Below are 12,703 nucleotides of genomic sequence, written 5' to 3'. Positions count from 1 at the left end.
GACTGTGAAATGAGTTCGTATTAAAAGTTATGTGACAGAACTCGTGTGCCATGAGTTGTGTTGGGTCTTGATGAAGGATGCTGAGCTATCCAGGGCAGGGACTATGGATGCAAACTCAGAGTGTAGGCCCCCCATTTTGGTTTTGCCATGTAATTGATAGCAAGCCCTTCGGCTCTCAAAGTGGTTATGTGCTATGCTTAGTCGCTCAGTTGTGTCTGACTCTCTGCGACCTCATGGACTGTAGCCCTCCAGGCTCCTCTGTCCATGGGATTTTCCAGGCAAGAATACTGGAGTGGGTTGCCATGCTTTCCTCCAGGGATCTTCCCATACCAGGGATCGAACCCAGGCCACCTGCAGTGCAGGCAGATACCTCACCGTATGAGTTGCCAGGGAAGTCCAAGAATAGTGGAGTGGGTAGCCTATCCCTTCTCCAGGGGATCTTCCCAACCCAGAATGGAACCAGGGTCTCCTACATTGCAGATGGATTCTTTACCAGATGAGCTACCAGGGAAGCCCAAAGTGGTTACACTGTTAAGTATTACCAGCCCGGTGATCAAATTTCCCCCTTGAATCTGCATATTCCATTTAAATTTATTTCTGTTCCACCCGATCTGTATTTTATGAAATAGCCGTATGCAGAGGAGATAGAGTGATGGGCTTTCATGGTTGCAGGTAAGACATCTAGACTTTGATTGTTGTTTTATAGATGAGGAAGCAAAGATTTGCAGAGGCCAAGTGGCTCATCCATGGTTGCACAGCAGCTTAGAGGCGAAGCCAGGATTCAGTTTATGTCTTTACATTGTACTAAGCAGCTTAACTTCCCAGGTGGGCCTAGTGGTAAGTAAAGAACTCGCCTGCCAATGCAGAAGACATAAGAGCCATGGATTCGATCCCTGGGTCAGGAAGATTCCCCTGGAGAACGAAATGACAACGCACGGCAGTATTCTTGCCTGGAGACCCCATGGACAGAGGAGCCTGGCAGGCTACAGTCCATGGGGTCACACAGAGTCAGACACGACTGAAGCAACCTAGCAGGCAACTTAATATAGCACCTTGAGATAAATTGTAGGGATTGGTTGAATGATAAAAGGAAATGTAGGAATAATAAAGGATCAGAAGGCAAAGAAAAAGGAAACAGAAAAAGGATTTAGGATACCTAGTATTGTATAACATGATATAGTTGGACTCCTTTTCATATATAGCATTTGTTCTCCCAGGAAACTTTGGAGGCAAATATTATCCCCATTTTGTAAATGAGAAAATACGTCCACAGAATGACTTGCCCATAGTTGCAAAGCTGGTCAGTGGCAAAGCCAAGTCTTGACCAAAAATTCCTTATTTTTTCTACTCTGACAGGAAGGTCTCATGTCCAGGGATTCATAAAGTAGGAAGGGCCTATTCAATAGAGGCATTCATGCCTCATGATCTGTGTTCAAGGAAACAGACTCTAGGTGAGAAAGGTAAACCCTGGCCTCATCTGCTAGGCTCCTTCTTCCTCTGCACCTTTGAGGTTTAAAGTGCCCAGCCTTTGTGCACCTCCAAGGCCCAGTAGATGCAGTCCCTGGCTCAGGTTGCCAGGTGCCCCTTTAGATGGCTGATCTTTCTTCTTTGGACTTACTGCAGCGTATACCAGTTGTTCACAGGGCCCATCCTCCTACCGAGGCTTTCTATATGAAACATTCAGATCCACAGCTGTGATGGGAGAGAAACATCATTCCAGGCTTCACACAGAGGTATTATGGGCCCAAATAATAGGCCTGTAATAAAAGGCCTAGTGTGGAAGTTTCCAGGAAGAAAGGACTCTTATGAATCAACAGTTATCATGATTTTATGCATTTGTTTCCCGAGTTTATAACCGTTGGCTGTTTTGTTTTTAAAGGGCCTACCCAATGCTAGTGAAGACTACAGAGAAGCTTCTTGTGCCGTAAACCTCGTTTTAAGATTGAGGTAAACAATGTTGTTTATTTTGCGTCGTTTTTCCTATAGTACAATATTCTAATCTACTTCCTTAGCTTTTCATAATATTAGCATAAAATAAAATGATCTTATTTGATTTCCTGGAATAGTCAGTGTGGGCTGTATTTCCAGGACTAATTGCTCTCTTCTAATTGTTTTCTCAAGAAGAATAAAAAAGAAAAGCACCACATGAGTGTATCTGCAGGATCAGTGTACCCTTCATTAAGTTTTTTTTCCTTTTTCTTTCTTGGGTTTTTCTTTCTCTTCTTCCCTTTTCTTTCTTTCTTTCTTTTTTTTTTTTTAAACAATGTGAGTTCACAGTAAGAGATTTTTAATGAGTTTCTTTCACACTTCAGCAGTCAGTCTCTGACAGAAATAAACCCTGCTTGTCCTACAAGTTGCCTGTTGAGAACATTCTTCAGTGACAGGTTTGATCAGCCACTGTGGAGAAATGATAGATATATTTTGAAAGAACCCTCAGTCTTCTAGGAAATGGATACAAATATGGTATCTGACAGTCTAGTCTTTGTATCTAGTGAAAGAAAGCTTTCTATTTCAAGAATTTCTAAAGATAAGGTCGATTTAATGTATATTCTTTGAGAATTTGCTGTCTCATGACTGAAGAAATTTGCTTAGACAACTATAAATAGCTTAACTTACCAGGTCAATTAGAACACCATCACATTTTTGAAGGTGTTTTAAAATATGCCCTCCTTTGACAGTAGAACACATGGCTAATGAACCTTTTTCAGACCTGTGGCTATAAAAGGTGGTTTCATTTTCAAGGTTAGTTTCCAGCCCTTTGAATTATCATAATCTGTTGGGCTGGATTATTATTACCATAATCACCCCGTCCTTCTGATAGTCATTTACAATCTGCAGTCCTTTTTCGCTTATTTACTGTGGGAACCTCGCAGCGACCCTTGGTGTGATTTAATTCAGAGTTGATTTCCAAGTCAAGATGTGAAATTATTACAAGACTGTTTCCTTATATTTGTGGGTAACCTTGATTGTGATTCACAATTGCCGTATTTAGCAATCTCCAAAAAATGAAATAGCCATTCTCTTTTCATTTGACTTTGGAGCCAGATACTTTTATTTTTCACTTCATTTATTCACATGTTCCACCGGTGTTTCTGAGAGACCCATTCTGTGCTGGGCTCCGTGTTTGTCTTTGAGACATAAGGGTGAGTGAGACTGTGGAGATTACACTCTAGTCCCCTGAGCGTGTGGTGTTGGAAGTGCAGTGCTGGAAGTCATCCAACCTCCTGCTTGACGAATGCAGGTGTCTTTTCTTTGATGTCCCTGCTGGGTGTTAACCAGCCCCTGTATATACTTCAGCTCACTCTTGTTTTCACCATCATCCCTGTGATACTAAAAAGCTTTAATTGCAGTGACCTTCCTGAAGATTTAGCTGACCTTCCTGTTCTGGGGTCTATTTCTGACCCTTAGAGCAACCATCAGGCTCTCCGGATAAAAATCTCCTGAAGGGAGTGTTGACATGCATATTTTGAGCCTTACTTGCAGATACTGTATTGCTCTAGGTACCAGGACAGTAGAGAACAACTGCATCCCCTCATTTTCCTGAGACGTGCGTGTTGTTTGCCAGGCTTACTCTTCACCTTTCCTCGGCAAGATAGTTTTGGCCTTGCTTCTCATGATACAGTTCTGTATCCCCCTCCGACTCCTCCTTGTTTATCACCCTTACTGACATTTCGTCTACATCTAGTATACATTTATTTTTAAATTGGAGTATCGTTGCATCACAACACTGCGGTAGTTTCTGCTGCACAGTAACACGAGTCAGCCGTTTGTACATGCACGTCCCCTCCCTTCCGGATTCTCTCCTGTCTAGATCAGCACAGGTCATTGAGTTCTCTGCACTGTACAGCAGGGTCTCACTAGTTATCTGTTCCATGCATTGCAGTGTATACACGTCAGTCCCAATCTCAGTTCATCTTACCCTGCCCCTTCTCCTTCTGGTGTCCATTCGCTAGTTCTCTACGTCTGCATCTATATTTCTTTTTTGCAAGTAGATTCATCTATACTATTTTTTAGATTTCATATATATGTGTTAATATACAAAATTTGTTTTTCTCTTTCTGACTTACTTCACTCTATATGATGGTCTCTAGGTCCATCCACGTCTCTGCAAATGACCCAACCTCATTCCTTTTCATGGCTGAGTAATAGTCCATTGTGTATATGTACCACATCTTCTTTATCCATTCATCTGTTGATGGACATTTAGGTTGCTTCCATGTCCTCGCTCTTGTAAACAGTGCTGAAATGAACATTGGGGTGACTGTCTTTTTGAATTATGGTTTCCTGAAAGTATATGTCCAGTATTGGGACTGCTGGGTCATGTAATAGTTCTGTTTTTAGTTTTTTAAGGAATATCCATATTGTTCTCCGTTGTGGCTGTATCAGTTTACATTTCCACCAGCTGTGCAAAGAGTCCCCTTTTCTTCACACACTCTCCAGCATTTATTGTTTGTAGATTTTTTGATGATGGCCATTCTCACTGGTGTGAGGTGATACCTTATTGTAGTTTTGATTTGTGTTTCTCTAATAATTAGTGATGTTTAACATTGGGCCTAGGTGGTCCTTTTCCTGAGTTTACAGCTTAGGTCACTGGTGTTACAAGATTCTCCATGAAGAAAGAGTTCCATGTTCAAATAAATTAAGAAACAATGTGTCGTATCCATCTATCCCTCTCTCTTTCACACACACACACACACACACACACACGCACACGCACCTTTTTTTGGAAATCGCAAAGAACATTAACATTAAAGGTTCTAAGAAGTTCTGCAGGATAGGAATTCATTTAACTTTGTTTACTGCAAGACCTCTTTGACCTCTCAACTCTTTTCCTGGTACTGTTTTCCAGTTTAACCATGTCCCTTTTAAATGCAGCACTCAAATTTAAATGCAGGACTCCAGGTGGGAGCTAAGCAGACTGGAACAATAGTTATAACATGTCATTTTTACAGTTTACACTCTTATTTCTCCTAAATCAGCCCAGGTTTTCATTGCATTTTAAAATAGCTGTGTAATTTGGTAATGAATTTAGATTGACCTATCAGTCAAATAAAAAAATCTCTGATCTTGGTTGTTTAATTCTTTTGAAGTGCTACCAAATCTGATTCTGAATTGCTACTCGTGTTTTGAAACTCTGTGCATGTCTTACCATTTGTCAATATAATAATGGGCCTGTTGATTTTGACTCATTGCTTGCCTGTCACTCCTATCAATGTGTCTGTCTTTATTACAGACAGTGTTTGTATATACATCAGTTGTCAATTTGATGACCCTATCTTTTGTGTCTTTATTCAAAACACTGATCAATGTGTTCAGCAGTTCAAGTAGGACAGAACTTTCTGGCATCTCTTAGAAACTATTTGCTTTCTGAATGACTCAGCAATTAATTAGTATTTTTTGGTATAGTTGCTCTATCAAATCCCATTGATTCTACTGCCTTTAGTCAACATTTAACTATGGAGAAGGCTAATGTAAAAGGACCATTAATAGTGTCCTGAAAGTGAGATACATCAATGATACTTTCCAAAAAAAGGAAGTGAATTTTAATATAACTTATTTTTAGCAAGCATATGTTTATGTCTAATTGCTTATATGCATCGTTTTTTGTTGTTAAATGTTTACAGGGTATTTATACTAGTATTTTTTTGTTGTTTGTTTGTTTTTTTTTTTTTTTTTGATATGAGAACTCATGAATCTCCCAGAATATATTGTTGGTTTCCTTCAAGGGCGCTCCTTATTACAGCAGTGAACAGTGTGGGGATTAGGGGCACTGACCCCCAACAAAGTAGAAAACCCACTTTTAACTTTATAGCTAGCCTTCTGTATACACAGCTCCACATCCACAGATTTAACCAACCATAGGCTGTGTAGTCCTGTGGTATGTTGGAAAAAAAATCCACATAGTTGACCAGCACAGTTCAAATCCCTGTTGTTTAAAGGTCAACTGTAATTTGAGAAATAGCCTTTGAAACTTAAAAGTTAAATGCTATTAAGTTTTTGAGATGACTCTGTGCTGATGCAAACATAGACAGCAGATACACTCATTCATCCTATAAATGTTCATCGAGCACCTGCCTGTGCATGCCACTGTTCTAGGCCTTGTGATGCAACAAGGGAAGAGACAAAAGACAAATTCTTGTCCTCCAGGAGCTTACATTTTAGAGGTAGGAAACAAGTCCAATAGGGGCATTACTGATACGGTATCTCAATTTCTCGGAAGGAAAAGCCGCCATCAGGAGGCTAGAAAGTCTGATGGTGCTATTCTCTATTAAGGAATGTATGTTAGTTTTCTGCTGCCATGTAACAGGTTACCAAAAACTTTGTGGCTTAAAACAGTGTCAGCTTCTGTAGGTCAGAAATCCAGACATAGTCTACCTGGGAGACTGTGGGAGAGCGCCATGTCTCACAGACTGAAGTTAAGGCCTGCTCACCCAGAGCTTATGGGCTTCTTTCAAGGTCATCTGGGTGTGGGCAGAATGCAGTTCCTTGCAGGCTCCTTCTTTGGCTCTTGTAGGCCACCCCAGTCTAGACATTTCACAGCGTGACTACTTTCTTCAGAGGCAGCCAGAGACCAACTCCCCTCCCCTCCAAGGGCTCAGTCCCTCTGTTAAAGGTTTTTCAGCTAATTTAGTCAGTATCATCTAGAATAATATCCTGTTTTAAAAAATATTTATTTGGCTGCACTGGGTCTTGGTTGCAGCTTGTGAGATCTTCAGTTGTGGCATGCAGGAACTAGTTCTCTGACGAGGTCAAACCCGGATCCGCTGCACTGGGAGCGCTGAGTCATAACCTCTGGACACTCAGTGAAGTCTCTAGAATTAACCCTCTTTTTGATTAAGTAAAAATCAACTGATTTGGAATTTGAATTATATCTGCAAAATCTCTTCACTTTTGCCATAAAACGTAACACAATTACAGGAGCGAGAGTCCATTGTATTTAAAGCTCCTGGTCACTCTCAGAGGAGAGGACTACACAGGGCATTTACCCTAGGGGACAGGAAGCTTGGAGGCCACTATAGAATTCTCCATACCGTAAAAGTGCTGTCTGAGTAAAGGGATATTTGAGCAGACCTCTGACAGAAGTGATGAATCGGCCATAAGGTTGCTTGGAGCAAGAGAGTTTTAGTCAGAGCAAAGTGATTGCAAAGATTCTGAGCAGGAAGCGTGTTTTAAGCAGTTATAGAAACAGCCCAGGGAACTAGTGTGGCCAGAGTGGTAGGGAGTAAGGTCAGAGGATTATCAGGGGCTCAATCATGTAGGGCCATATAGCCTGTGATGAAGACTTTGGATTTCATTGTTTGTGCATGGAAAACCATTGAAGGTTTGTGAGCAGAAGAGTTGCATGATCTGAATTAATTTTTAAAATAAGCACCGTGATCACCTTATGGAGAGTAGATCCCATAGAGACACCTTAGGGTGGAAGCAGAGAGCCCGCTGTCAGGCTATTGCTGTGGTGTAAGAAATGATGATGTGACCTGGACCAGGATGGGGAGTATTGGAGGTGGCGATTGATAAACCGATTGATAATCTGGAGATTTCTGGATGGAGGAGAGAGAACTCAGGATTATTAAAATGCAGTGTTGTTCAAAATGCAAGTCTGTGTGCCCAGTGAGGCCAGACACTGCTAAAACATTGGTTTATTGCAGGACCATGCAAGGAGATGGGTGCCTCATGTCTTAAAAAACCCCAAACTCCTCAAAAGCTTTCAGCAAAGACCTTTGATAGAAAAGGTGAGGGAGGGGGTGTCATTAGTTGTTGCAAACTTCTTGGTGTCAGATTCTCTGTACTTGCGGTCAAGTCATGGTAGGGTAACAAATGAATGTTAGTCCCTGTCCTGACAAGAAAGGGACAACTTTCCCCCTTCAAGGTCCAGATCCTGACTAAGAGCAGACTGATCTCAGTTGGCAGCTCCCTGAGGTCCAGGTCCCCAGACGTGCCCAGCTGTCATTGCTGAGGAAGCCAGGAGCCCAGGACCCAGCTGGTCCTCAGGTTCCCGGGGCCGCCTGTAGGGTCCCACAGACTGTATCCTTTGCAGACGGCCACTGCCATTAGGTCTCAGAGGCAGGGATGGGGGAAAGGTTCGCTGTCACCTCAGGGCTGGACCCAGGCAGTGGGTGGCCCTGACGAGGGCTCTGCAGCTCTGCAGCACACAGCTCCAGCCTGTTCCCTGGGCTCCCCCGCTCACCTGCTGGTCCAAGGCGGAATGAGCCGGAGGGCCCCAGGGAAAAGCTTGGGATCTGCCTCTTACCTCCCTCTCCATCTCACAGCTTCCACTCCACGGTTGGCTGAATCCCCTAACTGTGGCTGTTTGACAGTTGGCTGCTTGTGGGCAGGGCCCACTGCAGCAGGGACCAGTGACTGAGCAGGACCCCCGGGGGCACCCATTGACAGTTTCTTGTGGGAGGGGCCCATAGCAGCACTGACCTGTGGCTGAGTGGGACCGCTGCCTGGCAAAAGGGCACAGGAGAATGGCCTGCAGCAATGCCTGCATGCTGAGGGTTGGCCTCACTGCTCTAAGTGCCCACTACTAAGTGCTCTAGTACTAACAGATTACTCAAGGTTTGGGCTGGAAAGTATAAATGAGTGGAGTTGCTGTCTCCTGAGACTGGGAAGGGAGTTGCAGTTCTGGGGCAGAATCAAGAATTCAGTTTTGCATGTTCAGTTTGAGTTGTCTAGTGGTGATCTATTTAATGTCAAGTAGGCATTTAGGTACATGAGCCGAGATTTCAAAGGAGATATATTTCTGGGCTAAGATAAATAAATATGAGAACTGTTTGGTGCATATAGTTTTTAAAGCGATAAAAGTGCGTGAGCTTATGTAGGAGGGGAGTGGTGAAGACAGAATTGGTCTTGCACACTCAGGTGATGCATGGATAAGGAGCAATCAGCAGATGGGTGAGGACAGGCTGGTGAGGTCAAGGAGAGAATGGTGGCTCATCTGGTAAAGAATCCACCTACAATGCAGGAGACCTGGGTTTGATCCCTGGGTTAGAAAGATTCTCCTCGAGGACGGAATAGCTACTCACTCCAGTATTCTGGCCTGGAGAATGCCATAGACTGTGTGGTCCATGAGGTCTCAAAGAGTTGGATGCGACTGAGTGACTTTCACTTTGCCTTATACTTTGTGAAGCCAAACAGAGGAAGTTTCTCAAGAAAGAAGGAGTGGAAAGCTGCATCACTTGTTATTCATAGATCAAGTACAATGGGAACTGAGAATTCATTATTGTATTTGGCAAAAGGCAGCACATTCTTGACCTTGGCAAGTTATTTCAGTGGAGTGCTGGAGAGAAAAGCCTGATAGTGTTATGGAACATCACCAGATCTGTATCCGATGCATAGTAAGGCCAAACAATACCAAACAGTGGAGTTTGGAACAAGGAAAGGTTAATCACAGGACCATGGAAGGAGATGGTTCTGGGCCTTAAGAACCCCAAAGGTACTGAAAGGTTTCAGCAAAGCCCCTTTAAAAGCAAAAAGGTGAGGGAGGGGCGTGGTTAGTTGCAGACTTCCTGGTGTCAGATCCTTTGTTTTTGAAGTCAGGTCATGGTCAGGTAACAATGTTCCTGTAAATCTCTAGCAAATGAATGTTATTCTCTGTCCTGACAAGAAAGGGCGAGATACCAAGGTACAGCTTTCACCCACCAAGGTCCTGTCCAAGAGGCAGCAGAACCCAGTTGGCAGATCCTTCAGGGCCAGGTTCCCACATCCTTCCCAGCCTTCATCACTGAAGGAGCCAGACGTCCAACCCAACTAACCCTTAGGCTCCTCAGGCCACCCAAAAGGGAGAGACCAGGTCCCACAGACTGCGGCCCAGGCACACTGCCGCTGCTATTAGGTCGCAGAAACCAGGATGGTGGAGAGGTTCACCACTGCCTCAAGGCCTGGGCCAAAGATGGTGGGTGGCCTTGGTGAGGATTCTGAAGCTCTGTAAGACACAGCTCCAAGCCTGTTCTCTGGGCCCCCCAGCTCACCTACTGGCCCCAAGTTGGGTGAGCTGGGGGGCCTCAGGGAGAAAGTCAGGATCTGCCTCTGACCACACTCTCCACCTCATGACCACCACTCCACTGTTGTCTGAATTCCCTCACTAACTGTCATTTCTTAACTGTTGGTTGCTTGTGGGCGGGGCCCACTGAGGCACTGACCAATGACTGGGCCGGACCCGTTGCCTGGCAACAGGCTGTGGAGGAATGATGCACAGCGATGGCTTCTGTGCTAAGGGCTTGAGCTTACTGGGCTGTGTTACAATACTGGGTTCAGGACAGGGTGGCAAGAGAAAGCATGATGTAACAAAGATAGATGACTTATGAGTATGGGTGACTCTTCTAGAAATTTTCTATACAGGGGAGCAGAGAAATGGGATGATAGCTCGATGAAAATAAAGGATGAAGGGAGGTTGGTTGTTTTTAAAGCTTGTTAAGTGGAAATGATCCAATAGAGTAGGAAAATGAAATGAGAGAAGGGACTTTGGTAAGCCTAATGTCCTCAGGTGAATGGGCAGCAATGATAACCAGGCATCCGAGTAGATGTCAGACTTAGACAGGAGAATGGAGAGATGTCTGTTCGACATGCAGCCACAGTGATGGAAGGGCAGGCAGAAGTGCAAGAAGATTGGTGGGTTTAGGTACAGACTTGTAGAAGTCTTTTTCTGTTCATTCTGTTCTTTCAGTAAGGTAAGGAATGTCATCATTGAGAGGAAGGAAGGAAAAGATGTTCGAGGTTGGAGAGATGAGATAGTCGTGTAGGCGACCTGGAGACTAAATTCACCAGGGATATGTGGTGGGATGAATAGGCTATTCAAGTGATCATGAATAGGTGATCACTTGAGGGTTCAGTTCAGTTCAGTCACTCTGTCTTATCTGACTCTTTGTGACCCCATTGCAGCATGCCAGGCCTCCCTGTCCATCACCAACTCCCGGAGTTTACTTAAACTCATGTCCATTGAGTTGGTGATGCCATCCAACCATCTCATCGTCTGTCATCCCCTTCTCCTCCCGCCTTCAATCTGTCCCAGCATCAGGGTCTTTTCCAGTGAGTCAGTTCTTTGCATCAGGTAGCCAAAGTATTGGAGTTTCAGCTTCAGCATCAGATCTTCCAACAAATATTCAGGACTGATTTCCTTTGGGATGGACTGGTTGGATCTCCTTGCAGTCCAAGGGACTCTCAAGAGGCTTCTCCAACACCACAGTTCAAAAGCATCAATTCTGCGACACTCAGCTTTCTTTATGGTCCAACTCTTGCATCCATACATGACTACTAGAAAAACCATAGCTTTGACTAGATGGAACTTTGTTGGCAAAGTAATGTCTCTGCTTTTTAATAAGCTGTCTAGGTTGGTCATAACTTTCCTTCCAAGGAGCAAGCATCTTTTAATTTCATGGCTGCAGTCACCATCTACAGTGATTTTGGAGCCCCCCAACATAAAGTCTGTCACTGTTTCCACTGTTTCCCCATCTATTTGCCATGAAGTGATGGGACCAGATGCCATGATCTTAGTTTTCTGAATGTTGCGCTTTAAGCCAACTTTTTCACTCTCTTCTTTCACTTTCATCAAGAGGTTCTTTAGTTCTTCACTTTCTGCTATAGGTGTGGTGTCATCTCCATATCTGGGGTTATTGATATTTCTCCCGGCAATCTTGATTCCAGCTTGTGCTTCGTCCAGCCCAGCGTTTCTCATGATGTACTCTGCATATAAGTTAAATAAGCAGGGTGACAATATACAGCCTTGATGCACTACTTTTCCTATTTGGAACCAGTCTGTTGTTATGTCCAGTTCTAACTGTTGCTTCTTGACCTGCATACAGATTTCTCAAGAGGCAGGTCAGGTGGTCTGGTATTCCCATCTCTTTCAGAATTTTCCAGTTTGTTGTGAGTCACACAGTCAAAAGCTTGGCATAGTCAATAAAGCAGAAATAGATGTTTTTCTGGAACTCTCTGCTTTTTCGATGATCCAGCAGATGTTGGCAATTTGGTCTCTGGTTCCTCTGCCTTTTCTAAATCCAATGTGAACATCTGGAAGTTCACAGTTCATGTACTTTTGAAGCCTGGCTTGGAGACTTTTGAGCATTACTTTGCTAGTGTGTGAGATGAGTGCAATTGTGTGGTAGTTTGAGCATTCTTTGGCATTGCCTTTCTTTGGGATTGGAATGAAAACTGACCTTTTCCATTCCTGTGGCCACTGCTGACTTATCCAATTTTGCTGGCATTGAGTGCAGCACTTTCACAGCATCATCGTTCAGGATTTGAAATAGCTCAACTGGAATTCCACCACCTTCACTAGCTTTGTTCATAGTGATACTTCGTAAAGGCCCACTTGACTTCACATTCCAGGATGTCTGACTCTAGGTAAGTGATCATCACTTGAGGGTAGAGATTGTGAATTTCAACTGAATCAGTAGCTTAGCTCCTGAAATAGACATTATCCTGATGTCTGAATATAAAGACTTCCCTGGTGGCTCAGCGGTAAAGTATCTGCCAGCAATGCAGAAGACGCACGAGACACTGGTTAAATCCTTGGGTTGTGAAGATCCGTTGGAGCGGGGCATGGCACCCAACTCCAGTATTCTTGTCTGGAGAATCTCATGGACAGAGGAGCCTGGCGGTCTCTACAGCCTACAGGTTCCCAAAGAGTTGGACACGGCTGAAACAACTGAGCATACACACACACCCAGAACATGAGTGTGCATGTGAGTGTAATTACCCTTGA

At 43.8% G+C, this 12,703-nt stretch overlaps 1 protein-coding gene across 2 annotated transcripts in view; it reads left to right on the top strand.

Annotated features, from left to right (window-relative positions):
* STK39 (serine/threonine kinase 39) overlaps window positions 1–12,703 on the top strand; it is a 304,895-nt gene that overhangs the window by 187,162 nt on the left and 105,030 nt on the right. For both annotated transcript variants that reach the window (XM_065931689.1, XM_065931688.1), the window contains exon 14: window positions 1,880–1,947. In XM_065931689.1, the coding sequence (XP_065787761.1) occupies window positions 1,880–1,947 (68 nt within the window). The remainder of the gene's footprint in view (window positions 1–1,879; window positions 1,948–12,703) is intronic.

The sequence above is a fragment of the Muntiacus reevesi genome, chromosome 3, assembly GCF_963930625.1.
Source record: "Muntiacus reevesi chromosome 3, mMunRee1.1, whole genome shotgun sequence".
Classification (NCBI taxonomy): domain Eukaryota; kingdom Metazoa; phylum Chordata; class Mammalia; order Artiodactyla; family Cervidae; genus Muntiacus; species Muntiacus reevesi.
Note: the sequence above shows the minus strand (reverse complement) of the source record. Positions and strands in the feature narration are given on the sequence as shown.